This window comes from Silene latifolia, chromosome 5, assembly GCF_048544455.1.
Source record: "Silene latifolia isolate original U9 population chromosome 5, ASM4854445v1, whole genome shotgun sequence".
In the NCBI taxonomy this organism is placed as follows: Eukaryota; Viridiplantae; Streptophyta; class Magnoliopsida; order Caryophyllales; family Caryophyllaceae; genus Silene; species Silene latifolia.
Window position 1 is genome coordinate 9,367,058 of NC_133530.1, and position 25,997 is coordinate 9,393,054.

A 25,997-nucleotide genomic window follows, 5' to 3' on the forward strand; every position below is an offset into this window, starting at 1 on the left:
AGTCAAAGTTCCGTCTTGGAGACCGCAATAAAGCAAATGGGAAGAAAATAGATAAATGGAGGGAGTATTCATTAAACCTGCATTGTTTTTCAATGTGGGACAAATAACATATTCAGAATTACACCATCTTTTTTGCACTTAGTTCGACATCCAACCAGATCTCGAATACCGAATACAGACAATTGCTACTCATTATATCTAATAGTTATATTTAAATTTAATAATATGATCAAGATCTTCCATTAATATTTGTACGTTGTTTTTCTTCAAAAAAAATTTAACATAATTGAGATATGGAAATTTCCCGTGGTACCCCTTAATTTTGTCAGATTTTCCATGTTACCCCTACTTTTAAGAATCTACCTATGGTACCCTTGAGGTTCCATTTTTTTGCCCATGGTACCCCCTAATGTAAAAGCTGTTAAATGGACGTTATCTTTGATGTCGTGGCAATAAAATAACAATTAAAAAATAATACCCCATTTATTATTTTATTGGTACGGATATCTCTCTTTTAAATGAAAATTTAATTAACTATATCATTATAATATTGGAAATTTCTCATGGTAACCTTGAACTTTGATAGATTACACATGTTACCATGGACGTTTATTTTCTATTTTTTTTATCATAATTAAAATATGTGCAAATGATAGGAACCTATACTCTAACGATAAAAATTTTTTTAACACAATTCTAATTATATTATTTAAAAGTAGTATATTTACCACACCTACATTATTTTTCAATATGGGACATATAAAATCTATAGGTAGAAAATATAATGATATAATCTTTTAAGAGCTCTCTAAGACAATACTTAAGAGACTCAAAAGATTTTGGGTTGATGCCTAAGTTCCAATGATGCCTACTATTTATAATCATAGAATCACCCACCCTATGCTATATTTCGATGTGAGAAAATTCTATTTTTTATATGTAGTATATTTATCACACCTATATTATTTTTCAATGTGAGACATATTACACACTATGAAATACACCATCTTTAATATGTGCAAATTATATGAAATCTATATATACTCTAATGATAACATTTCTTACTATGAATCTAATAATATTATTTTCATAATTTTTTTACCGACATTATTTTGCCAAATGAAATGTAAAAGTTTTTATATAAAAATTAGAAACATCACTTGAATATAAAATAAGAAATACAGAGTATATATTATAATAACTAAAAGATTTTCCAAAGATTAACTTAGGTTAGAAATTATTATTGTAGAGACAGTAATACAAACTCTTTTAAGAGCTCTCTCTGACAATACTTAAGAGAATCAAAAGATTTTGGGTTATGACTTCTATTTATAATCATAAGATCACCCTGCCTTATGGTAATCTTCCGATGTGGGTCAATTCTAATATTTATACATATAGTATATTCACCACACTTACATTAGTTTTCAATGTAGGACAAATAACTTACTAAGTACACCATTTTTTATGCACCTACTTTGACATCAACCCGATTTAATAATGAGAAAATACAATACAATCTACACTCTAATGATAACATTTTTTTGTCACAATCTAATTATATAATTTTCATACAATACTTATTTGTCAAATGAAATATAAAGTTTTGATATCAAAATTATAAACACCACTTTTATATAATATAGAAAATGTATATATATGGGACAGTTCTATTATTTATACATAATATATTCACCACACTTAAATTATTTTTCAATGTGGGACATATAACATACTAAAAAGTACATATCTTTTATATTTATAGAACGGACTTATGGGGTGGGAGGGGACGAACAGAGGCCAGCCTCTTGTATTTTGTATACTTTGCTTGCCCTAGAATTTTTGTATCTTTAGGTTATTGTATTGCCTCTTCTATATATGTACGCTATTGTCAGTTAATGAAATTCACACCAATTACACAACTTCTACATATTTAACTAACTCGTACATATAACGACTCATTAACGCTCTATTACTACATTCAGAAGACAACCATTAGTGAAATTTTTAGTTTTATTTTTTATATCATATCGTAGATAATGATAAAAAAATCTTAAGAGCTCTTTAAAACAATATTTATGAGACTCCAAATTTTTTGGGTGGATACATAAGTTCCAAATATGCCTCCTATTTATAATCATAGGATCACATCAACTTATACTAATCTTTCGATGTGGGACAATTCTACTATTTATAAGTAATATATTCACAAAAATTGGATTTTTTTTCTGATGTGGGACAATTCTAATATTTATATGTAGTATATTCAGCACACCTACTTATTTTCCAATGTGGGACAAAACGTATTAAAAAGTACACAATTTTACGTATTAAGAAGTACACAATCTTTAATATGTGCAAATAATATGAAATCTATACTCTAATGATAGCATTTTTTACCACAAAGCTAATTATATTATTTTCATAATTTTTTTAACGATATTTTTTTGCCAAATGAAATGTAAAAGTTTGATATAAAAATTGGAAATATCACTTAGAATATAATTTAGGAAATATACATATTATAATAATTAAAAGATTTTTCAGTTTATTTTTTACATCAAAATTATACTTTCCTAAATTTATTTTTGATGATGTGGACGCTCTAAGATCGCTCGAAAAAACTCTCTTTTATATATATACTAGATTTAATGCCCGTGCGATGCACGGGCCATTTGGTAAAATCTTTTGTAATATTTTTAATTATAAAAAAAAGGTATTCTTTAGCTCTCTAATGGCTGATTTCTAGTAATAAATAAGTCCCGTGAAGATTATTAAAAACCGCTTTGTTTAGATTGTTTCGTAAATACTTATTATAAGTATCAAACGATCTTAATTTTTCAGGCTGGCAAAAAAATGGGAAATTGCAAATCAATATATTTCAGTTAATTGGTTCTCAAAAGCTGCCACTATTTGTTCGATACTGGCATTATATTAATAAAAGTGGCATTTTTCATCATCGCAGTTACCTAATAAATCAATTTTTTGCAAAAATAATACTCCCTAATGAAAACTGTTGTGACTTTGTGAGGTTAATCACGCATGGTATTTCTTAGCTCGTATGTGTTTGGTACCCCAAATAGCTTATAATCATATTGAAAGAATAAACTTCATGAATCATGACCATGACACATCTAATTTTAGGCCGGATTATAGGACTAAGGCAGGTTACTTTGTAATATCATTGTATCATGTTATTTTATATTTTAATGATTGATTTCTATAGAATTGATATTGAAAAATTCCTTCGTCCCATTCGATAGTTTACGTTTATTTTTTTTTACCCTCATAAATAAAGCAAACATAATTATTCATGTCTCTATTGGACTTTTTTGTACAATATAAAATTTGTGTTAACTGAAGTTTGCTAAGTTACTTTATAATGTAGTTCAATTCGCTTACAAAATTATTGTAAATATATTTTAATAACTTGTAAATGAATCTAATAATTTTAAAACTACCTTAATAGCTTTAAAAGGAAGCTTGATAATTGTAATTAAATCGATTAAATCGATTATTAAGATTTTTCCCAAAAAATACCATTATTTCAACTTGTTTGTATTTTGATCCTCTTAATTTTCAACATATTTTTATGCTTGTTATGCGTATGAGCGTATCAGACCAATATAGTAACATGCCATTGATCCTAACTCTTGAGTCCATTTTGATATTCTCAACTTCTAAACTTTATCTGTGAACATAAAGTTTGCGGCAGTAGGAATAATAAGTAGCAAAGCAGCATACTCCATCTATTTTGGTTAATTGTGTTATTTAATTTGAAAGTAAAAAATCTAGAAGAATATTATCTTTCTCAATTTCCAACTAATATATGTACTACTCTACTCTTCTCATGCATGAGATTCTTTTTCAATGATTAAGTAATATCTTGGTTTAACTAATTTAACAATATTCGTTTCTAAGAAATTTGTCTACATCGCACGTGGTGATATAGTACTCCATCTCTTTGTATTGCTCGTCGATCGCAATTCACCATATTGCTCATCGATCATAATTCACCGTATTGCGCACCGACCACATAAGCCACACGACCAAAATCAAAGTGTAAATTTAATAATTCTAAATTTTTAGTTTTAAAAGAGATGAAAGAGGTGGGATACAAATTCAACGAATGTTTTCAATATCTTAATATTGAGTTTTAAATTTAATAGTTCTAAAATATGAGTAGTTTTAAAAGCGTGCTTCTTTTACGTGTTTCTCGGGAAAAAAGAAAAACTTTTCTAACCGCATCAATGACGATGTTATCATTTAAAAGTTGCTCGAGCTGCTAATTGATTTTGTCTCGATCGTGATGGAATACTTCCTACAAAAAAAAAATTGAAAACTCAAGCTATTAGTTAGTGTGAGTAAAATAACAACATTATATTAACAAATCAACACTAAGTTTTAACTCAAACAAAAACAATGTGCATATCATCATTAAGAACAAACAACACATGAATATGAGATACAATTAGGACCATTAACTACTATTAAGAATAAACTACAACCTAAAAGAAGGTGTGAGTCGTATGACATATATATATTGATTATGAACGGAAAACAAATTATCAATACAACGTCTTGCTTGTTTCCTCGTTGAGTATATATAGAAGGCATGACATAGTTCTTTCCCAGTAGAGTTTTTATAGTCATCAAATGCAAAAAGTAGAAGTTATATTATAATTATAGCTAGTTCAATTTTTATCTTAATATATATCCTAGATATATAGCTTAGTTGTCGTCATGTACCAAAATTCCTATATGGAATATTCATTGTTTTTTTTGTTTTTTTATTATTTATTTATGTTTGTAGAACAACAAATTGAGTCCATCTCCTTGATCGTCTCATAGGTGTATGTAGTTGAGCAGGAGAAGGTTTACACATAATGTATTTCTATTTGGATTTAAGAATTAGCTGGAGGTGAAATTTGGATAAAGTTCTATTTTATTTATTAAAAAACATATCAATAGTAGTGGAGGTTGATATCTAGCGTATATAAGATAATAATCAAATATTATCACCTCTAATATAAATATTAATAGTTAGGTATTTAAAAACAAATTAATAATATTTAGGTAGTTTAAAAAGCTTGGAGACTACCAAATTGCTCGAAAAAAGCTTCCTTTATTAATATAGATAGATAGATAGATATAGATATAGATTCTCATTTTATTTCTGGATCCGCCCATGGGTGTACCCAAGAATTTCTCTTGAAACAAAGGGAGTAAAAGTAATAGACATGAAAAAATTCATTACCTTCCTTGTCGACAACGACATGGATTGAGTTTTCAACAAACACAGTACAAACAACGATAATCGACAGACTGGTGTATGAATGCATACGCCAACCACTCAATATATGTATTCAAAACAATATATGTACACTTTCAAATTTTTTAGTTAAATTTTTGGATTTTTTCGAGGTCCCCTTATAATATTACCTTTTCGTCCCGCTGAAAATTTTCGTCCCGCTAACTTAAAATCCTGACTTCGCCACTGCTAAAGACTGACAAGTGACAAATACAACTCGATAAAAAGATGGAGTATACGCGTAGTCCATTAACATCAAATTCTGTTACAAGTTCGCCACTACCGCACTATGCAATATTTTCGATCTTTGTTTTCGCCATAAATTTCAATTTCTATTATTTTTACCATTGTAATTCATTCCGTCGTTTTCAACCTTACCATAACAAAAGAAGTAGACCTGGATTCGTATTCTTTCCTCGTCGACAATGTTGATCATGAAATTAACAAACGTATACAAGGGATCGACCATGCTATTTCCGTCGTCAAACTACAATGATAATCAAGAAACCGGTGGATGAATGCATACGCCAACTTGTAGTAAAGCTTACCATAATAAGAGTTGCATAATTAATCTAATCACTTTGTCATCATAGACATAAGTAGCCATCGTGTGGACGCGTACAATAGTGTAGAAAAAATAATTGAAGACCGTAAGTCATCTATTTAATGGAACTATACACAGTGGTGAAGTTAGGGGGGCTAGCAGGGGCCCTTGCCCTCCTGGTGGTTGGGATTTTCGAAGTTTTTAATTAAATTTTTTGAATTTTTTTCGAGTGTACCTTATATTATGACTCATCCGCTTCCCCTAAGATTAGTTAAGAGTTAACCGTTGAGCTTGTATATCACAAATGATTCGGAGAACCTATCTATTCACGCTCATTAGGATGGTTCGGATGAATTAATCGTTATGCTTGTGCAGTTGTGCATAATAAGAGAAGATGCAAATTTAAGAGGTCGACGTCAAACTTAATAGGTCGCTCATTTCAAATTCATTGTATTGTATTGTATTGTATTCAATAACGGAGTAACTTACAACATTATGTTTCTATGTCTATCTTGTTTATTGCATCTAGACGCAACCAACGGGTCATTTGAGTTATTGAGTAATGGTTTTGCCTGTTTCTGCTAATGACTTTGTGTATGATGAAATTTTGGTAAAGTTCCAATCGGGTAATTCGCATCTCGTGGTTATGAGTAAGTCATTTGGGTCTAAGTCGGATAATTACATATCACACTAAAATGACGAGCAACAGTTTGGTGTGTGAATGCATCCGTGAACCTTTCCTTAATAAAAGTAGCAAACATGCAAATAATGTCACTCTTCCCATTGAGCACTTTAGTTCTAAAAATCATTAACCAACGTACAGAATGGAATGGAGTAATGACGAATTGAGTACACATCTCATCTATATATACATACGCCAATTCGATAACCAAACCATTCACACAATAATTGACGATTCATTCTCAACGTCCATTTATCAACGACATTAAACATAAAATGAACCATTTGCTTGTTCTTCTGCTATTGTGTCTTTGGCTGACATACTTTAGTAGTCATGCTAGATCAGGGACTCATAATAATAATAATAATAATAATAATACGGGCATAAATTGTGTGGAGAGTGAGAGAGATGCCTTGCTTCGGTTCAAAGGTGGTATTACTGTCGACCAGTGTGGACTCCTTGATTCTTGGGGTGTCACTCAAGATTGTTGCCTATGGCGGGGTATCCGGTGTGACAGCCACTCTGGACGCATCAGCGCCCTCAATCTTCCTATGCCGCAAAATCACTTTAATAATGACGATGTGGAATTCTGTCTAAAAGGTACATTCGGTGTATCTCTACTTGAGTTGAAACATTTAAAATACTTAAACCTTAGTTGTAATTATTTTGGAGGACAATTACCCAAGTTTATAGGCTCACTTAGTAACTTAGAGCACCTTGACCTTTCCTATGTTGGGTTTACGGGAGTCGTTCCTCATGAGATTGGAAATCTCTCTAAATTATTATCTCTTAATCTTCATTGTCCATATCATTTTCACGATTGTGATATGAAGGTTGAAAGCTTGCGGTGGCTATCACAACTAAGGTTGCTGAGGGAGTTGGATTTGGGTGGTATTGATTTGAGTCTAACTACAAACAATTGGTTGTCTATTGTTAACAAACTTCCTCACTTACAAGTCCTTCGTTTAGATAGTTGTAAACTATCCCTAAACTTGCCTTCATCTGATCTTTCATATATTAATTCTTCGACAACCCTTGATACTATTAGCCTGTCATTTAATAACTTGAACGATACATCAATTTTTGAGTGGTTGTCCAATTTGAACGGACTTGAGATCAGCCTTGTTTACCTTGACCTTTCTGATAATTACCAACTATTTAGAAATAATTTTCAGTTGTCAAATACTTGGAATTTCCTTGGTAACTTATGTAGTTTGCAAATCCTACGTTTAAGGGATACCGGTCTTAAGTACAACTTCTCAGAGATTATCCAATTTTTATCTGCATGTTCACACCAATCCCTAATGCGTTTAAATTTAAGTCAAAATCAATTGTGGGGCTTCATTACTGACAACATTGGCAACCTTTCATACTTGAGGGAATTCTTCGTTTATGAGAATCAGCTTAACGGCACCATTACTGAAGCACTTGGGAGACTTCCTCTGCTCGAGAGATTAGATCTTTCTTCAAATTCTTTGAACGGAGTTTTCACGAGTGTCCATTTATCAAAACTTTCCAAGTTAAGTTATTTAAGTTTGTCAAATAACATGGATATGGTGGTTAATATTAGTGCCAATTGGGTTCCTCCATTTCAATTACAAGCACTCGATTTGAGCTCATGTAAGGTTGGCCCAGATTTTCCAATGTGGCTTATAACTCAAAAAAACTTAACTATTATTAATATATCCAACACTAGTATTTCAAGCATGATCCCTAATTCTTTCTTCAACTCGTTATCACCCAAATTAGAAGTATTAATAATGTCTCAAAACATGATGTATGGGGCACTTCCAAATCCATCAATCACATTTGATTCCACGGTAATAGTAGACTTGAGCTCAAACAATTTCGTCGGCACAATACCACCGTTTTTGAATTATGTGACCGTGTTATATCTCAACGACAACCACTTTTCTCAAGGTTTTGTTTCATTTTTTTGTCCGCAAGCCAAAAGGCCTCTAATCGTTCTCGATCTTTCAAATAACTCATTTTCAGAGAAACTCCCTGATTGTTGGGGTTACTTTGATAATTTATTGGTCTTACGCCTCAAAAACAACAAGATTTGGGGAAATCTGCCTAGCTCTATCGGTTCACTAAATAAGCTCAGTTTGCTGCATTTGAGCAACAATAATCTCTCGGGTAAACTCCCAGCATCTCTACTGAATTGCAAATCTTTGATTAGTCTAGATCTTGCCTATAATTCACTGTCTGGGTACATACCCTATGCCATTGGAAATTATCTTAAAAATCTTAGCATCATGACCCTCCAATATAATAATTTTTATGGAGCTTTACCTTCAAGCTTGTGTCATCTCACTCGACTTCAAATATTGGATCTTTCCAACAACCACATTAGTGGAACCATCCCAAGATGCATATACAATCTCCAAGGCATGGTTAACATAAATAATATCTTACAATATACCTCCTTTCATTTAAAAAATTTAGATTTTTCCATTCCGTATGATCTCACTGATAACCCATCGATAATGTGGAAAAGAAAAGAACAAAATTTTGGAGGAGGACATGATTCGGTTGGACTCGTAAAAGCCATAGATTTATCTAGCAATCTACTGGAAGGACATATTCCTGACGAAATTTCAAGCCTTATTGGTCTAGTATCCATAAATTTTTCAAGCAATCATTTGAGTGGAGTTATCCCATCGAGGATAGGTCAATTGACTGCTTTGCAATCTCTTGATTTATCACATAATCAGATTTCCAGTGAAATCCCAACTAGTTTGGCTAAAATAAGTTATCTAGGAGTACTGGATTTGTCGTATAATAACTTGTTCGGAAAGATTCCGGATGGCACCCAACTACAAAGTTTCGACATTTCAGCCTACATGGGAAACCCTGGACTTTGTGGAGCACCACTGCCTAAATGTCATGAAGATGAAGGGGCCATAACTCCGAAAAATATAGACAAAGAGCAGCCTAGCGATAACTTTATGCTAGGAGTGTACATAAGTGTGGTGCTTGGATTTATCTTTGGATTTTGGGGAGTTTGTGGTACTTTAGTTGTCAAAACATCTTGGAGACATGCCTTCTTCCGGTTCTATGACAACATCAAAGACCGGATTTATGTGATGGTGGTTGTGAATATAGCTAGAGTTTGCAGGAGAACTTGAGGCTATCTCGTAAGTCTTTCTAAATTGATATTCTAATGAACTGATTTTGTATGTAATTTTTTTTTTTTTTTTTTTTGTTAAAATTGATTCTGCAGTTTGCTTATTTTTTTTTTCAGGGGTTGCTGATATTGCTTTCAAGGACTATATTAGGATCTTCTGTTATGATCGATTGGTAGTCGTCTTGTTAAAACGCAAGATGAGCAAATAAAAATCTTGAAGATTTAGATGAAATATGTAGATTTCTTTGTTGGGAACATTAAATTAATATGTAGACATGAGGTTATTCATGTTTCTGATTTTAGTTGAGCTAAATGTGGAGTTGCAATATAACCTCAATATCATTTGTATCAGCTTTTATATGGCATTGTGTTTTCCGAGTAGTCTTATCGCTCGATCTTCATTTCTCATAACCATAGAAACCATAATCGCCAAGCCGTGATATTGGTTACTCCATTATTTGTCGTCCAGATGTTTTGGAAGTATGAAACCCTTTTGCCGATGGTCTTGATCCATGAATTTTTTTTCCTGAACTTGTGACAAAACATCTTGATTCTTGGGGATCGGAGTCCCTACAAATTTGCAGCAAAATTACTAAATCATCATCTCCTACTCTTGTGTGGAGAGTGATACTAATTCGCCTCTGTAATATATCACGTCTTTGTTTTCGCCGTAGAGTTCAAATTCTGTTTTTACCATAAATTATATTGTAGTTCAATTTGCCAGTTACAACCATGCTATAATCTATATGTGATGCACATATGCACATATATCTTATTTAACAACGTTACTCTTTTTAGTTTGAATCTTCAATCTTGTTCATTGTAATCAACAGTCAAACATACATATAATTGTTGGTATTAAAGATTAATGAGTAGTCTTTTTCAAGGGTATAATTGGCAACGTACCATCCAATTCCGTGGCGTGGAAATGAGCACTCTCTATATATACATACGCGATACGTGATAGCGGGATTTGTCGCACTCCCCCAATCAAACAATTTACTCAACTAATGTAGTAGGGTAGTCGAGGTCGAACCACAAGGAGCAAGGGTGATTACTAATTGTTTAAATTCTTATGCTTAGCTAAGTCGATAAAAAAACAAAGAGGGAGGTAACGAACTAGTACTAAACCAACAAATTTAAAGGCTATAAACTAGACAAGATAAGAACAAGCTAAAAGGTAAAGGATAGATCAAATAAAGAGAAGGACTAGAACTCGGTTCTCCCACGAATATAAGTAATTTGATAGCGGGGTTTGTCGCACTCCCCCGATCAAACAAATAACTCAACTAATGTAGTAGGGTAGTCGAGGTCGAACCACAAGGAGCAAGGGTGATTACTAATTGTCTAAATTCTTATGTTTAGCTAAGTTGGAGAAAATAAGGAGGGTGGTAACAAACTAGCACTTAAACTAACAAATTTAAAGGCTATAAACTAGACAAGATAAGAACAAGCTAAAAGATAAAGGATAGATCAAATAAAGAGAAGGACTAGAACTCGGTTCGACCATAAACATGAGTAATTCCACATACTAATCGTCTTGGCTAATCAAACGGGGTAGAAAGGTAAGGGGGAGATGGCTCTAATTCGCCTAGAACCTCCCTTCCGGTCTCGCAATAGGACACTAGCTACTCCGACTAACCCCCCTCCCGGGTTCGAAAGCCGGTATCCCTAACTCAAAACCCGACAACCCCAAGAACATGCATTTTCCCAAGGAGGTCAAGTAAATGGTCAAGGTCAATAAGCACTCATCATATTCCGGGTCATCCCACTCCCCCTTCCGGAGGTCGATTTCAAACGCTAGTCTAGAGGCACCCTCCCTCGGTTCTCCCTTCCGGTCTCAACCTTAGTTGGTGACAAGGTCAAATTTCGGGTATCCAATTTACAACCTAACCAACTCCCGTTGGTGGTCAAGGGTCACAAGTTGACACTACCCAAAACCCAAACCTTAAGCAAGCAAATTCCTCTAAACTACCCTCACCAATTTTCCCCACAAATTAGCCTTAATGATAATTAGTTAGTGAAATTACCCATATCAGGTCAAACCGAGTCCTAGAAGGAGACTACTCACTAATCATGTCTCTAAAGGCTAAATAAACAACAAAGATGGAGTCTTTAATCATGAACATGGTGTGAAAATGGATTCTACAATTAATCATGCAAATATCCAACACAAATTATGAAGAAAGACAAATTAAACTAAAGATGGGTGAGAATTAAACTAAAAGACACACCCTTTAACACAAACAACTCAAAGATTCAATCTGTGACACAAGAAAGTTAAAGACTCAATCTTTGAGAACAACAACAATGGAAAACAAAGAAAAGATGAACAAGAAAGAGAATAACATCAATTAAACAATAAGAAGTAGTATTCAAACATAAACAATTAAACAAAACTTAAAAGAAGGCAAATGTAAACAATTGAAATTAAAGAGTGAAATAAGAGTAAGGAATTATACCAATAACATGGGGACTTGAATTGATGGAATGAATAACTTGGATAAACAAGAGATTGCTTAAACTAATTAAGTAATGATTACAAATTTTATTGAAGAAATATTGAAAGGAAAATATTTAGGGTTCTACAAATATTGAGAGAGTAAGAGAGACTAATTTATAATCTAATTTCTAAGGTAGTAATGTGTAATGAGTAGTTATGTGGTAGCTAATGTAAGTAAAGGGGTAGTCTTTTTATACTAATTACTACTAATAATTATGACACTAATAATAATAATAATAATAATAATAATAATAATGACTCTAATCCTAACTACCAAACTCATCGACACAAATTACATCCCAGACAAATCAATTCAAAAACAAAAGAAAAAGGAAAAAGGGGAAGGGAAACACGAGTAAAACGCAGCAGAGGTGCTTTGCCGGTCCACCGGCGGCCGGGCTTGATGCCGGCAGCGAGGCCATTGAAGAAAGAGCAGAAAAAGGATGGGTGTGCGTTATGCCGGCCTGTCGGCAGCCGGGGCACCGGTATAGAGCACAATTTGATGCGAGAATGTTGATTTGGTGCGTTTTGCCGGCTAGACGGCTGCCGGTCCCTATACCGGTAGCGAGGCCATCACAAAAAGGAGAACAAATTGGGTGTGTTCTGCCGGTTGATGGAGTCGACTGCCGGGGCACCGGCATGGAGCACGAAGCTTCATAAAAGCTCGGTTTCGATCCCGAGTTCGAATCTGAACACGGAGACAATGTCCATGGTGGTTGATGGAATGCGAATTAATGAAGAAGGAGGATGAAGGAATGGAGGTGAGCTTATGGAGGAGGTGTTGAATAATGGTGGTGAAGGTGTTTTAATGGAGATGGCGAATTGCGGCTGCTGAAATGGTGGTTTGATGATGGTTTAATGCGAGGTGATAAATTGATGATGAAGAAGAGCGGAGTTTGATGCGAGGGTAATTGTCATTCAAAGTTGAGGACGGAATTGGTGGTGTATGCAGGTGATGTCGTTGTGGTTGAGGTTGTTAATGGTGATTTGGGATGTGATGGATGAGGTTAGTGATGGTAATATGGAGGTTGATCGGGAATGGTGATGAGGAGAATGATGTTAATGAATGATGAAGGTGATGGTGAATAGCAGAAAACGAAATGGTGTTGGGTTGTTAATGGTGATGGGTTGTTAATGGTGATGGAGTGCAGGGACGAAAGGTTGTTGCTCTGTTACTAAAGTCAGGAGTTGACTTTGCTTATGTGGTTCTTTCCATCACCTTCCTTTGACTCTACCTTGACCCGTCTTGTTTAAAATCCGATCCAATTTGTTCCTTAAGTTAAAAAATCTCAAATTGCGCTTGACTCGAATCCCCTCTTTATTATTCCGCCTTCCCTACACATTAAATTAATATAATAATAAAATAATGTTAATAATACTAATATTATATAAAACCGACTAATTATTAAATATAACTAATACGACTAATTATTATAAATTAGTAAATAAATGAGCTTATTAGACAATTAAGAACACAAAATCGAGTCGGAATAAGATATAAATGCGGGGTAAAAAGTGACTAAAATGCTATTCATCAAACCTCCCCACACTTAAACCTTACTCGTCCTCGAGTAAGCTCATTAAATAAACTAAGACCCGTAATATAAAAGTATTATCTAGACTACTAATATCCGATGAAAGGCAATTAACGGGCCTTCTCCGTCCCTTCAACTCACACCAAAACACAATGAGGTATGCATTCCGATGCAAGGCAAGTGGGGGCTTGCGGAAAATTTTGACACATCTAACATTTAAGCACGAATCAACATATAAGATGCATCACAAAAGGTCAGACCGCTTTCCTCATCTAAGCGGTTGTTTTTTTTTTTTTTTTTCTTTCAAAAATCAAATAGAGAGAGTCAATAATGGAGGATGTCGTCTCCGGGTCTTACCAAGGTGTCTATCCCCTAATCCTAGCTCAAGTAGCCAACATTGACAACACGGGGTGCCTTAGAAACAAATTCTAGGCGGGAAAGGGGAAGTACTTCGCTATACTCCCAAGAATGACACGACACACGCAAGATTCGACTCCATATCAAACCCTTGACCAAAAGGAGACCAAAGCCCGACTCTCACGGGTTTCACTAGTCACTCAAATGAAAGAACGGGGTAATTTTTGTGACAAAAGTAGCCAAAATCACTCTCCTAACTCGACTTGCGAAGCATGCCCGCAATCTAATATGGTATTATATCCAATATCCGCAAGAGAAATGTCAAATGATGCACATACAAGAGAGACAACCGGGTTGTAATGGGGCTTGGGTTAGGTGAAAAGGGGTTGGTGCATGCACCGTTTTATGACATGTGAGGCTATCGGATCGAGTAGTCGCCACATCTAACCAATTCACTAAACTAAACCAATGCAAAAGAATTCTTCCACAAAGCTTGGCAAGGATTGCCACTTCCAAAAAAAAAAAAATCATTCATTTCTTTTCGAAACAAGATCAATTGCAAATCCATCAACCCCTTATTTGAGATAAAAATATACGTTCTTTTCTTTTTGTTTTTCATTTCATTTTTCTCTTTTTCTATTTGATTTTCTTTCTTGCATTTTTTTTTTCTTCTTTTTCTTGTAAACCTCTTAAATATGCAAAAATTAGTCAACCATTAAGCTTCATTTCACTTTTGTGATATTTCGGACCGTTCACCTCAATAAAAATCAAATTTCCTACCCAATTATACTTCTCAAAACAACTACAAAGACGAACTACTCAACAAAGGTGAGATGTTTATGGAATGTAGTTATTTTATTGGCAAATAAAATGACAAGGCTTAGGCACAAATTGGGTAAACAAAAGGGAAAGATGATCAAATGGGTGAAAAATAAGCTTATTTGGCTATGAGAGGCTACTTTATTTGAACAAAATTGTCTCAACATGCACACCGACACTTCTACGGTAAGGAATGAGCACCATACTTATGCGTTTTGACATGACATACCACGTAAGGAGAACTACTCTCATAACCTAAATGAGACCGGTTTGATGGACCGGTCATAAAGAGGCTCTATCCTCACATTTTAGTAGCTATATCGGACCTAGGTCAAGTCTCGGGCCTAATACGGTCTCACAAGGTGGTCGTTACTTGGTTGTTAAGCTAGACTTCCGGGTTTTTGCAAGCAAAAACCCTAACATGTGTCATCAAAAGGCACGAGCTATCAAGAGGGAAATGACACGGGCAAAATAAATTATCATCATTGGCAACATATGCCCTCCACATTTAGACCATCTATGCAACTATTTACATACGAGATGCAACGTGTATGAAATGCAACTAAACATATGAACAAACTACGTGAATGCAAGAGTGAACACATATATTCATGTCTAATCTAAATGCATACAAGTTCTAGTCCTAACAACACATCAACAACACACGCATATCCAAAACGGTTCCCAAAAGGAACACCCACATCACATATCCCGCCCTCCTTCATGCTTATATATACAAAAAGAAAAGGAAGGATAAAGGAGAAAGAATTGGAAGAATTTTACCAAGCGTCTTTTCCGATGATTCATGTGTTGCCTATCAAAATGGTTAGGACAAATGCAATATATATAATATAATATAAACAATGCAAATTTTTTGAAATTTTTGAAATTTTTTCAATTTTTAGGCATTTTTGTGATTTTATCAAATTAACAAGTAAATATATACAATTATAAACAATATGCACAAAATGGATATTTCCCTCCCCACACTTGAAATTTACATTGTCCTCAATGGAACAAAGTATAGGGAGAGAAAGGAAAATTAAAGAACATATTTTTGTGTTTTTCAAATTTTTCAAATTAAGAACATGTTTTTGTGTTTTTGAAATATTCATTTTTTGGAATTTTTGAATTTTTTGAAAGAAAGATGCAATAAAATAAATAACATGTTTTTGAGATTTTTCAAATTTTTCAATTTTTTATGATTTTTATATAATGAAATTAAAATGCAAGTAAAGTATAAGTAAGGGAAGAGAATATATACAATTTAGTGGTTATTGAGGGACTCCACCAAACCTCTCATGCAAAATTGTCTTGCTTGAATCTCCACTTAGTATGATCCATGTCACTCAAGGCACGGAGAAGACGGTCAAATGCTCTATCAAAACCTTCAACTAGAAACAAGGAATGCCAAGCTATAGAAAACCGCACCCGACCTCTCTTCCAACGTTTCCTCCCATTCTTCCTCTTGATTCTCTCGGTATTGTTTCTAGGATCCTCTTGGTGTATAGGATCCTCCATTTCAATGTAGTAGCTAGAAGGAGAGACGGATGGAATCTCATAAATATCCACATGGTCTTCGAGACAAGGGAAATGGTGGAGAAAATGAGGTGGAGGAGTCAACTTCTCATCTTTGAGGTTCAAATTACTACCATTCATATCACATTCAATTTGACTCTCCATGTGAATCGAACCATTTCCGAAGAGAAAACCATCAATTTCTTCCAAAATATTGTCAAAACTTCCAAGATCGTAGTTCTTGTCATGGATTCTCAACTCTCCAAGAATGGCAATTTCGAATTCATCAACCTCCATTTCCCAACTTTTTTCTTTTTCCTCACACTTGTCATTGACAAGCACTTCTTCTTCAAAGATTTCGAAAGGAGGTGATAGTGGGGAGTCTTCCTCATTATCATAAACATCCCAAATAGGGGCACCAAGCTCTTCATAACTTCCCTCCCCACACTTATCATTTTGCAAGGAGTCTTCATAAGTGTCCCATATGGAAGGGCCAAGTTCATCTTCCTCACAACTCTTAGTATACTCCATTCCACCTCCATTAAGAGCCATCTCTAAGGCATCAACTTGAGCCTCCCAAGAATCATTTGAAGAGTCATCTAACCAAGACCCAACATCAAGTAATGATTTTGGGGAGTTCAAATACAATTCAATTTCCTTCATAATTTGAGGTTCAAACTCACTTTCCCTCAAACCATCTTCATTTAAATCTCCTTTCATATCAACCTCCAACACATCCACTCTATAACAAGAGTCACTCATAGAGGAAAACTTCATGAACTTGTTGATTTCAAACTCAATCTTCTCATGCAAAAAGCTTATACACTTAAAGGAGAGAGTTAGCAAGACAAACGGCACACCAAGGTGTGCAAAGCAACTTAGACTTAGTCTAAACTAGAACAAAACAACTAATATCATGCCAATGCTCCCCGGCAACGGCGCCATTTTGATAGCGGGGTTTGTCGCACTCCCCCGATCAAACAAATAACTCAACTAATGTAGTAGGGTAGTCGAGGTCGAACCACAAGGAGCAAGGGTGATTACTAATTGTCTAAATTCTTATGTTTAGCTAAGTCGGAGAAAATAAGGAGGGTGGTAACAAACTAGCACTTAAACTAACAAATTTAAAGGCTATAAACTAGACAAGATAAGAACAAGCTAAAAGATAAAGGATAGATCAAATAAAGAGAAGGACTAGAACTCGGTTCGACCATAAACATGAGTAATTCCACATACTAATCGTCTTGGCTAATCAAACGGGGTAGAAAGGTAAGGGGGAGATGGCTCTAATTCGCCTAGAACCTCCCTTCCCGGTCTCGATAGGACACTAGCTACTCCGACTAACCCCCCTCCCGGGTTCGAAAGCCGGTATCCCTAACTCAAAACCCGACAACCCCAAGAACATGCATTTTCCCAAGGAGGTCAAGTAAATGGTCAAGGTCAATAAGCACTCATCATATTCCGGGTCATCTCACTCCCCCTTCCGGAGGTCGATTTCAAACGCTAGTCTAGAGGCACCCTCCCTCGGTTCTCCCTTCCGGTCTCAACCTTAGTTGGTGACAAGGTCAAATTTCGGGTATCCAATTTACAACCTAACCAACTCCCGTTGGTGGTCAAGGGTCACAAGTTGACACTACCCAAAACCCAAACCTTAAGCAAGCAAATTCCTCTAAACTACCCTCACCAATTTTCCCCACAAATTAGCCTTAATGATAATTAGTTAGTGAAATTACCCATATCGGGTCAAACCGAGTCCTAGAAGGAGACTACTCACTAATCATGTCTCTAAAGGATAAATAAACAACAAAGATGGAGTCTTTAATCATGAACATGGTGTGAAAATGGATTCTACAATTAATCATGCAAATATCCAACACAAATTATGAAGAAAGACAAATTAAACTAAAGATGGGTGAGAATTAAACTAAAAGACACACCCTTTAACACAAACAACTCAAAGATTCAATCTTTGACACAAGAAAGTTAAAGACTCAATCTTTGAGAACAACAACAATGGAAAACAAAGAAAAGATGAACAAGAAAGAGAATAACATCAATTAAACAATAAGAAGTAGTATTCAAACATAAACAATTAAACAAAACTTAAAAGAAGGCAAATGTAAACAATTGAAATTAAAGAGTGAAATAAGAGTAAGGAATTATACCAATAACATGGGGACTTGAATTGATGGAATGAATAACTTGGATAAACAAGAGATTGCTTAAACTAATTAAGTAATGATTACAAATTTTATTGAAGAAATATTGAAAGGAAAATATTTAGGGTTCTACAAATATTGAGAGAGTAAGAGAGACTAATTTATAATCTAATTTCTAAGGTAGTAATGTGTAATGAGTAGTTATGTGGTAGCTAATGTAAGTAAAGGGGTAGTCTTTTTATACTAATTACTACTAATAATTATGACACTAATAATAATAATAATAATGACTCTAATCCTAACTACCAAACTCATCGACACAAATTACATCCCAGACAAATCAATTCAAAAACAAAAGAAAAAGGAAAAAGGGGAAGGGAAACACGAGTAAAACGCAGCAGAGGTGCTTTGCCGGTCCACCGGCGGCCGGGCTTGATGCCGGCAGCGAGGCCATTGAAGAAAGAGCAGAAAAAGGATGGGTGTGCGTTATGCCGGCCTGTCGGCAGCCGGGGCACCGGTATAGAGCACAATTTGATGCGAGAATGTTGATTTGGTGCGTTTTGCCGGCTAGACGGCTGCCGGTCCCTATACCGGTAGCGAGGCCATCACAAAAAGGAGAACAAATTGGGTGTGTTCTGCCGGTTGATGGAGTCGACTGCCGGGGCACCGGCATGGAGCACGAAGCTTCATAAAAGCTCGGTTTCGATCCCGAGTTCGAATCTGAACACGGAGACAATGTCCATGGTGGTTGATGGAATGCGAATTAATGAAGAAGGAGGATGAAGGAATGGAGGTGAGCTTATGGAGGAGGTGTTGAATAATGGTGGTGAAGGTGTTTTAATGGAGATGGCGAATTGCGGCTGCTGAAATGGTGGTTTGATGATGGTTTAATGCGAGGTGATGAATTGATGATGAAGAAGAGCGGAGTTTGATGCGAGGGTAATTGTCATTCAAAGTTGAGGACGGAATTGGTGGTGTATGCAGGTGATGTCGTTGTGGTTGAGGTTGTTAATGGTGATTTGGGATGTGATGGATGAGGTTAGTGATGGTAATATGGAGGTTGATCGGGAATGGTGATGAGGAGAATGATGTTAATGAATGATGAAGGTGATGGTGAATAGCAGAAAACGAAATGGTGTTGGGTTGTTAATGGTGATGGGTTGTTAATGGTGATGGAGTGCAGGGACGAAAGGTTGTTGCTCTGTTACTAAAGTCAGGAGTTGACTTTGCTTATGTGGTTCTTTCCATCACCTTCCTTTGACTCTACCTTGACCCGTCTTGTTTCCATCTCGATCCGATTTGTTCTTTAAGTTCCGTCTCAAATTGCGCTTGACTCGAATCCCCTCTTTATTATTCCGCCTTCCCTACACATTAAATTAATATAATAATAAATAATGTTAATAATACTAATATTATATAAAACCGACTAATTATTAAATATAACTAATACGACTAATTATTATAAATTAGTAAATAAATGAGCTTATTAGACAATTAAGAACACAAAATCGAGTCGGAATAAGATATAAATGCGGGGTAAAAAGTGACTAAAATTTGAAATGGTCCATTCATGTAAAACACACGAATTGATCTAGGCCGATTCATGTGGTTTACTAGAACCAGCCTAGCCCAGTTCGTGTAATCCACTTGAAATGACCTAGGCCTATTCCTGTGATTTACACGAACTAGCTTAAGCTAGTTCGTGGAAATCACATGAACCGGCCTAGGTCAGTTCGTGTTTTTCACACGAATTGGATCACTTTCAATTTTTTTTTACCATTTTATGCGCCTCGTAAAGTTATGCGATTTGAAAAAAAATTCGTCAAAATCAGACACCCGAGCATAAAGTTATGGTCGTTTGAAATTTTGTTCGATTCTAATCGTCATTTTTGTTTTAAATTTAATCGTTTTTAGTTATTAATTATAATTGTTATTACTTACCGTTTATTAATATATGAAAATCAACGTTACTAAAATACGTAAGGAACGAAAAGTGATATGTGGGGTTTTAATTTTTTGAAGCGGTTTTGATTTTGTTAATTTATACAGCGAGTTTTTTAAATTTTGAAATCGGAATTCGAAAGTGAGAAAAAAAAAAGGAACTAATGTATAAAGGAGTTTTAAAAATTCAAGGACAATAAGGTTTATGTTAGGGATGAAATGAGTAATACTAGGGACGGAATATAGCAAATAAATTACGAAGTAGTGCTACTCCGTACATATACGATTTTTCAAGGGTATAATTGGCAACGTACCATCCAATTCCGTGGCGTGGAAATGAGCACTCTCTATATATACATACGCGATACGCCAATGGTTCATATTAATCATATACATGTACCCATAAGTCATTACTACATGAAAGATAAAATGAGTCCCCAATTTACTGCCAAATTATATAATCACTTGCTTGTTTTTCTTCTCTTGTGTGTTTGTCTGGCCTACTTTTGTTGTCATGCTAAATCAGAGATTGACAATACTAAAAAAGCCATTCAATGTGTGGAGAGTGAGAGAGATGCACTGCTTGAGTTCAAGCGTGGCATTCTCGTCGACCGTTGTGGACTCCTTGATTCTTGGGGAGTCACTCAGGACTGTTGCCAGTGGCACGGTATTCAGTGTCACAACCACTCTGCTCAAGTTATTTCCCTCCGTCTTCCAACACCCCAAAATTACTATGATAACGACGAGTCATGTTTAGAAGGTACACTCGATGCATCTTTACTTGATTTGAAACATTTAAATTACTTAGACCTCAGTTTTAATTATTTCCAAGGACAAATGCCCAAATTTATAGGGTCACTTTCTAATTTAGAGCACCTTAACCTCTCTAATGTTGGGTTAACCGGCGTCATTCCTCATGAGATTGGAAACCTTTCCAAATTAACATCTCTTGATCTTAATTGTGAATATTATTCTAATATGATGAGGGTAGAAAGCTTGAGTTGGCTATCGCATTTAAGGTTGCTAAGGGAGTTGGATTTGAGTGGTATTGATTTGAGCCTAACGACAAACAATTGGCTCTCTATTGTTAACAGCCTACCTCTCTTACATGCCATTCGATTGGATTATTGTAACCTATCTCTACAGTTGCCTTTATCTCTTTCACATATTAATTCTTCAAAAACCCTTGCTATTATTAGCCTTTCTGGAAATAACTTGAATGATTCATCCATATTTGAGTGGTTGTCCAACCTGAGTGGACTTGAGACCAACCTCGTTTACCTTGACCTTTCTACTAATACAAAAATGTTTGAAAATTATTTTCAACGGACAGAGCATACTATGAACTTCCTTGGTAACTTGTGTAGTCTGCAAACCCTAAGGTTAGCCAACATCGGTCTCAACTACAACTTCTCCAAAATTGTCCAGTCCTTATCCGCATGTTTACACAAGTCACTAGTTACTCTAGATTTATCCGATAACAATGTATGGGGCTCCATTCCTGAAATCATTGGCAACTTTTCTCATTTGAGGGAATTATATGTTGATAATAATCAACTTAACGGCACCATTAGTCAAATGCTTGGCGGACTTTCTACGCTTGAGACATTGAGTCTTTCTTGGAATTTATTGGAAGGAGTTTTCACGAGTGCCCATCTATCAAATCTTTCCAACTTGAGTTTTTTAAACTTGGAGTATAATCCAGAATTGGTGGTTAACATTAGTGCTAATTGGGTTCCCCCGTTTCAGTTGGACGAACTCATTTTGGAATCATGTAAGGTTGGCCCTGATTTCCCAATGTGGCTCATAACTCAAAAACGCTTGATCTATATTCATATATCCAACACTGGTATTTCAGGCACGATACCTGATTCATTTTTCAACTCATTATCATCCAAATTAGAATCACTATTAATGTCTCGAAATAAGATGTATGGAGTACTCCCAAATTTATCAATCACATCTGTGGCTTCCTCGTATATAGACTTGAGTTCAAACAACTTCAGTGGCGCAATACCACTTTATCTAAGAAATGTTACCGTATTACACCTCAACAACAACCAATTTTCCAAAGGACTGGTTTCATTCTTGTGCCCACAAACCAAAATGCCGTTAACTTATCTTGACCTATCAAACAATTCAATATCAGATAAGCTTCCGGATTGCTGGGGCTACTTTGATAAATTAGCAATCTTACACCTCGAAAACAACAAGGTTTGGGGAAATTTACCAATCTCTATAGGTGCACTTAATCAGCTCAAGGCTCTTCATTTGAGCAACAATAATCTTTCAGGTGAAATCTCCTCGTCCCTATTAAATTGTACGTCTTTAACTATTCTAGATCTTGCTCATAATTCACTGTCCGGGTACATACCCTCTACCTTAGGAGATAATCTTAAAAATCTTAGCATTCTTATCCTGCGAGATAATAAAATTTTTGGAACCCTTCCTTCAAGCTTGTGTCACATCTCTCGACTTCAAATCTTGGATTTGTCAAACAACCGCATAAATGGAACCATTCCAAGATGCATATACAATCTTTTAGGCATGGTTAACACAAAAAGTCTCTTACAAGATATCTCAATTGATTTGTCACCCATTTTCAAATCGTTTGGTCCCGTTGATAATACATTGGTAATGTGGAAAGGGAGAGAACAACTCTTAAAAACCAGGTATATACTGGGACACGTAAAAAGCATTGATTTTTCTAACAATATTCTAGAAGGACAGATTCCAGAAGAAATTGCAATTCTTGCTGGCTTAAAGGAAATAAATCTATCAAGAAACCATCTAAGTGGAGGTATTACGTCAAGGATAGGTCAACTGACCTCTTTGGAATCTCTTGATTTATCACATAACCATCTTTTTGGTGAAATTCCTGTTAGTTTGGCTAAAATAAGCTCTCTAGAAGTGTTGGACTTGTCATACAATAACTTGTTCGGACAGATCCCAGATGGCACTCAGATACAAAGTTTAGATCCTTCATCATTTATAGGAAACCCTGAACTTTGCGGATTACCACTCCCTAAATGTGATGGAGACGAAGCGGCTATAATCCCCGTAAATGTAAATGATAAGCACCATAATAATGATAACTTTATGCTTGGAGTATACATAAGTGTGGTGCTTGGTTTCATAATTGGATTTTGGGGGGTTTTTGGCACCTTAATTCTCAAAGCATCTTGGAGATATGCCTTCTTTCGGTTATATGACAACATCAAAGACCGGATTTATGTGATGGTGATGGTGAACATAGCCGGAGTTTGGAGGAGATCTTGAGGCCATTTCGTAAGTCTTTCTAATCTATTTTTAATCTAGTAATCTTGTCTGTAAACCTGATTCTCCAGTTTGCTTATTGTGTTGCTTTCAACTTATCAAGTAGGCATGTACTATTAGAATTTCTTGTTTTGATTAATAAAGGCAAACCGATTACAATTGGTAGTCATTTGAAATATGCAAAGTCCTAAATTAAAAGTGCTCATTGTTTAACCGCGAGTTCGAGGCGGTTATTAAAAATCGATGTTAGATACTACTCAGCTTCACTAAATTGCAAATCTTAATAAGTTTAATTGTATAGATTGTTTAACCGCGACACCAACTTGGTATCGAAGACATGCCACTGATCACAACTACAACGTTGTTGTACTTACCAGCTTCTATTTTAGATTGTTTTTCTTAATGCTTGAAAATAAGCAGTTGTTCGATGTAATGGCTTAGATACGTGATCAACAACAAACATTGATCTGTAATGGAGAATAACAGGTGACATATATATATATATATATATATATATATATATATATATATATATATATATATATATATATAACGCAACATAATGCTTTAGGAAAAACCCGAAAGGGAAAGCGGCTACATAAAGTAGCGACTTTACTCCTATTATAGTCAGCATTCTATGTTTTTAGCTTACATTGTACTTCATCGTGCCAATTTCAACGACGACAACGTTGATTGTATTATTAACAAACGTAAATGAGGGAGTGAGGGACCAACCATGTTATACGTCCGTCAAACTACAATGATGATTTAACAGACCGCCATACCTTGTTGCTTGTGGCGTGGTATTCAGTGTCACAACCACTCTGGCCACGTCATCACCCTCCGTCTATCTACGCCCCAAGTGAGCAGTTATTATGACTATACGCCATGTCTAGAAGGTACAATTGGTAATTCTCTAGTTGATCTTAGTTGTAACCGTTTCCAAGGATAATTTCCTAAGCTTATAGGCTCGCTTGCTAACTTAGAGCACCTTAACCTCTCCAATGTTGGATTTATGGATGTCATTCCTAATGGTTATAGTTGAGTGGTTATTAAGCTTGATTGCAATTAAACCAGCCTTGATTATATATTCTTAACATCTCTGGTAATCAAATATTCAGAAAAGATATGCGATCGACGAACCGTGCTATGGAATGATTTGAATCGAATATACACTTGTCTGACACCAACCACGGCCATGACTTTCTATAATTAGTCCAATAATAGTTCAATTCGCCTAGAATTAAGCTCTAAACAAATATAAGTCTCCATTCCCGACAACCAACATCGATGCATTCTGTTGATTAGGGAATTATATGTACAATGTACGTGGCAGAAGGAGGGGATCGGAGCAAGTATTTTGCTGGTTCTTCCAATACTAGTTCAATTCGCCTCTCTGTACTATTTTCGCCACTTTCCGGTCTTTGTTTTAGCCGTAAACTTCAAATTCTGCTTTTACCGCATACATTGTAAATCCGCTTGCCAGTTTCGACCTTACCATTTTACATCCTCTATCTTGATTGTGTTTTTTCAATCAAATGTAAGCAAATGATTGGGACAAAGGGAGTAAAAGTAGTAGACATGGAATAATTCATTTCCTTCCTTGTCGACAACGACATAGATTGAGTTTTCAACAAACACAGTACAAACAACGATAATCGACAGACTGGTGTATGAATGCATACGCCAACCACTCAATTTATGTATTCAAAACAATATATGTACACTTTCAAATTTTTTAGTTAAACTTTTGGATTTTTTCGAGGTCCCCTTATAATAACCCTTTTGTCCCGCTGAAAATTTTCGCCCCCGCTAACTTAAAATCCTGACTTTGCCATTGCTAAAGACTGACAAGTGACAAATACAAACTCGATAAAAAGATGGAGTATACGCGCAGTCCATTAACATCAAATTCTGTTACAAGTTCGCCACTACCGCACTATCTAATATTTTCGATCTTTGTTTTCGCAAGAAAACTTTCAAATTCAATTTTTTACCACTGTATTCATTCCGCCGGTTTCAACCTTACCATAACAAAAGAAGCAGACCTGGATACGTATTCTTTCCTCGTCGACAATGTTGATCATGTTATTAACAAACGTATACAAGGATCGACCATGCTATTTACTGTTGGACCTTTAGTCCTAATTAATTATTTTGATAATGACAGTAATGATTTATATGTGGACTTAATATTATAAACATATGCGTGTAATTGTGTG

At 35.2% G+C, this 25,997-nt stretch overlaps 3 protein-coding genes across 3 annotated transcripts in view; all 3 read left to right on the forward strand.

The window, feature by feature from the left end:
- Window positions 1–25,997, forward strand: part of LOC141654784 (receptor-like protein EIX2) — a 93,303-nt gene that overhangs the window by 34,490 nt on the left and 32,816 nt on the right. The window contains exon 4 of the mRNA XM_074461900.1: window positions 9,785–9,809. The gene's annotated coding sequence lies outside the window, so the exon portion shown is untranslated. The remainder of the gene's footprint in view (window positions 1–9,784; window positions 9,810–25,997) is intronic.
- On the forward strand, window positions 6,813–13,399 carry LOC141654787 (receptor-like protein EIX2). Its single transcript, XM_074461903.1, has 4 exons — window positions 6,813–9,549; window positions 9,785–9,840; window positions 13,123–13,176; window positions 13,322–13,399. The coding sequence occupies exons 1-4, from the start codon at window positions 6,813–6,815 to the stop codon at window positions 13,397–13,399; spliced, it is 2,925 nt and encodes a 974-aa protein (XP_074318004.1).
- Window positions 20,929–23,778, forward strand: LOC141654788 (receptor-like protein EIX2). Its single transcript, XM_074461904.1, has one exon. It carries the CDS (start codon window positions 20,929–20,931, stop codon window positions 23,776–23,778), a length of 2,850 nt encoding a protein of 949 aa, XP_074318005.1.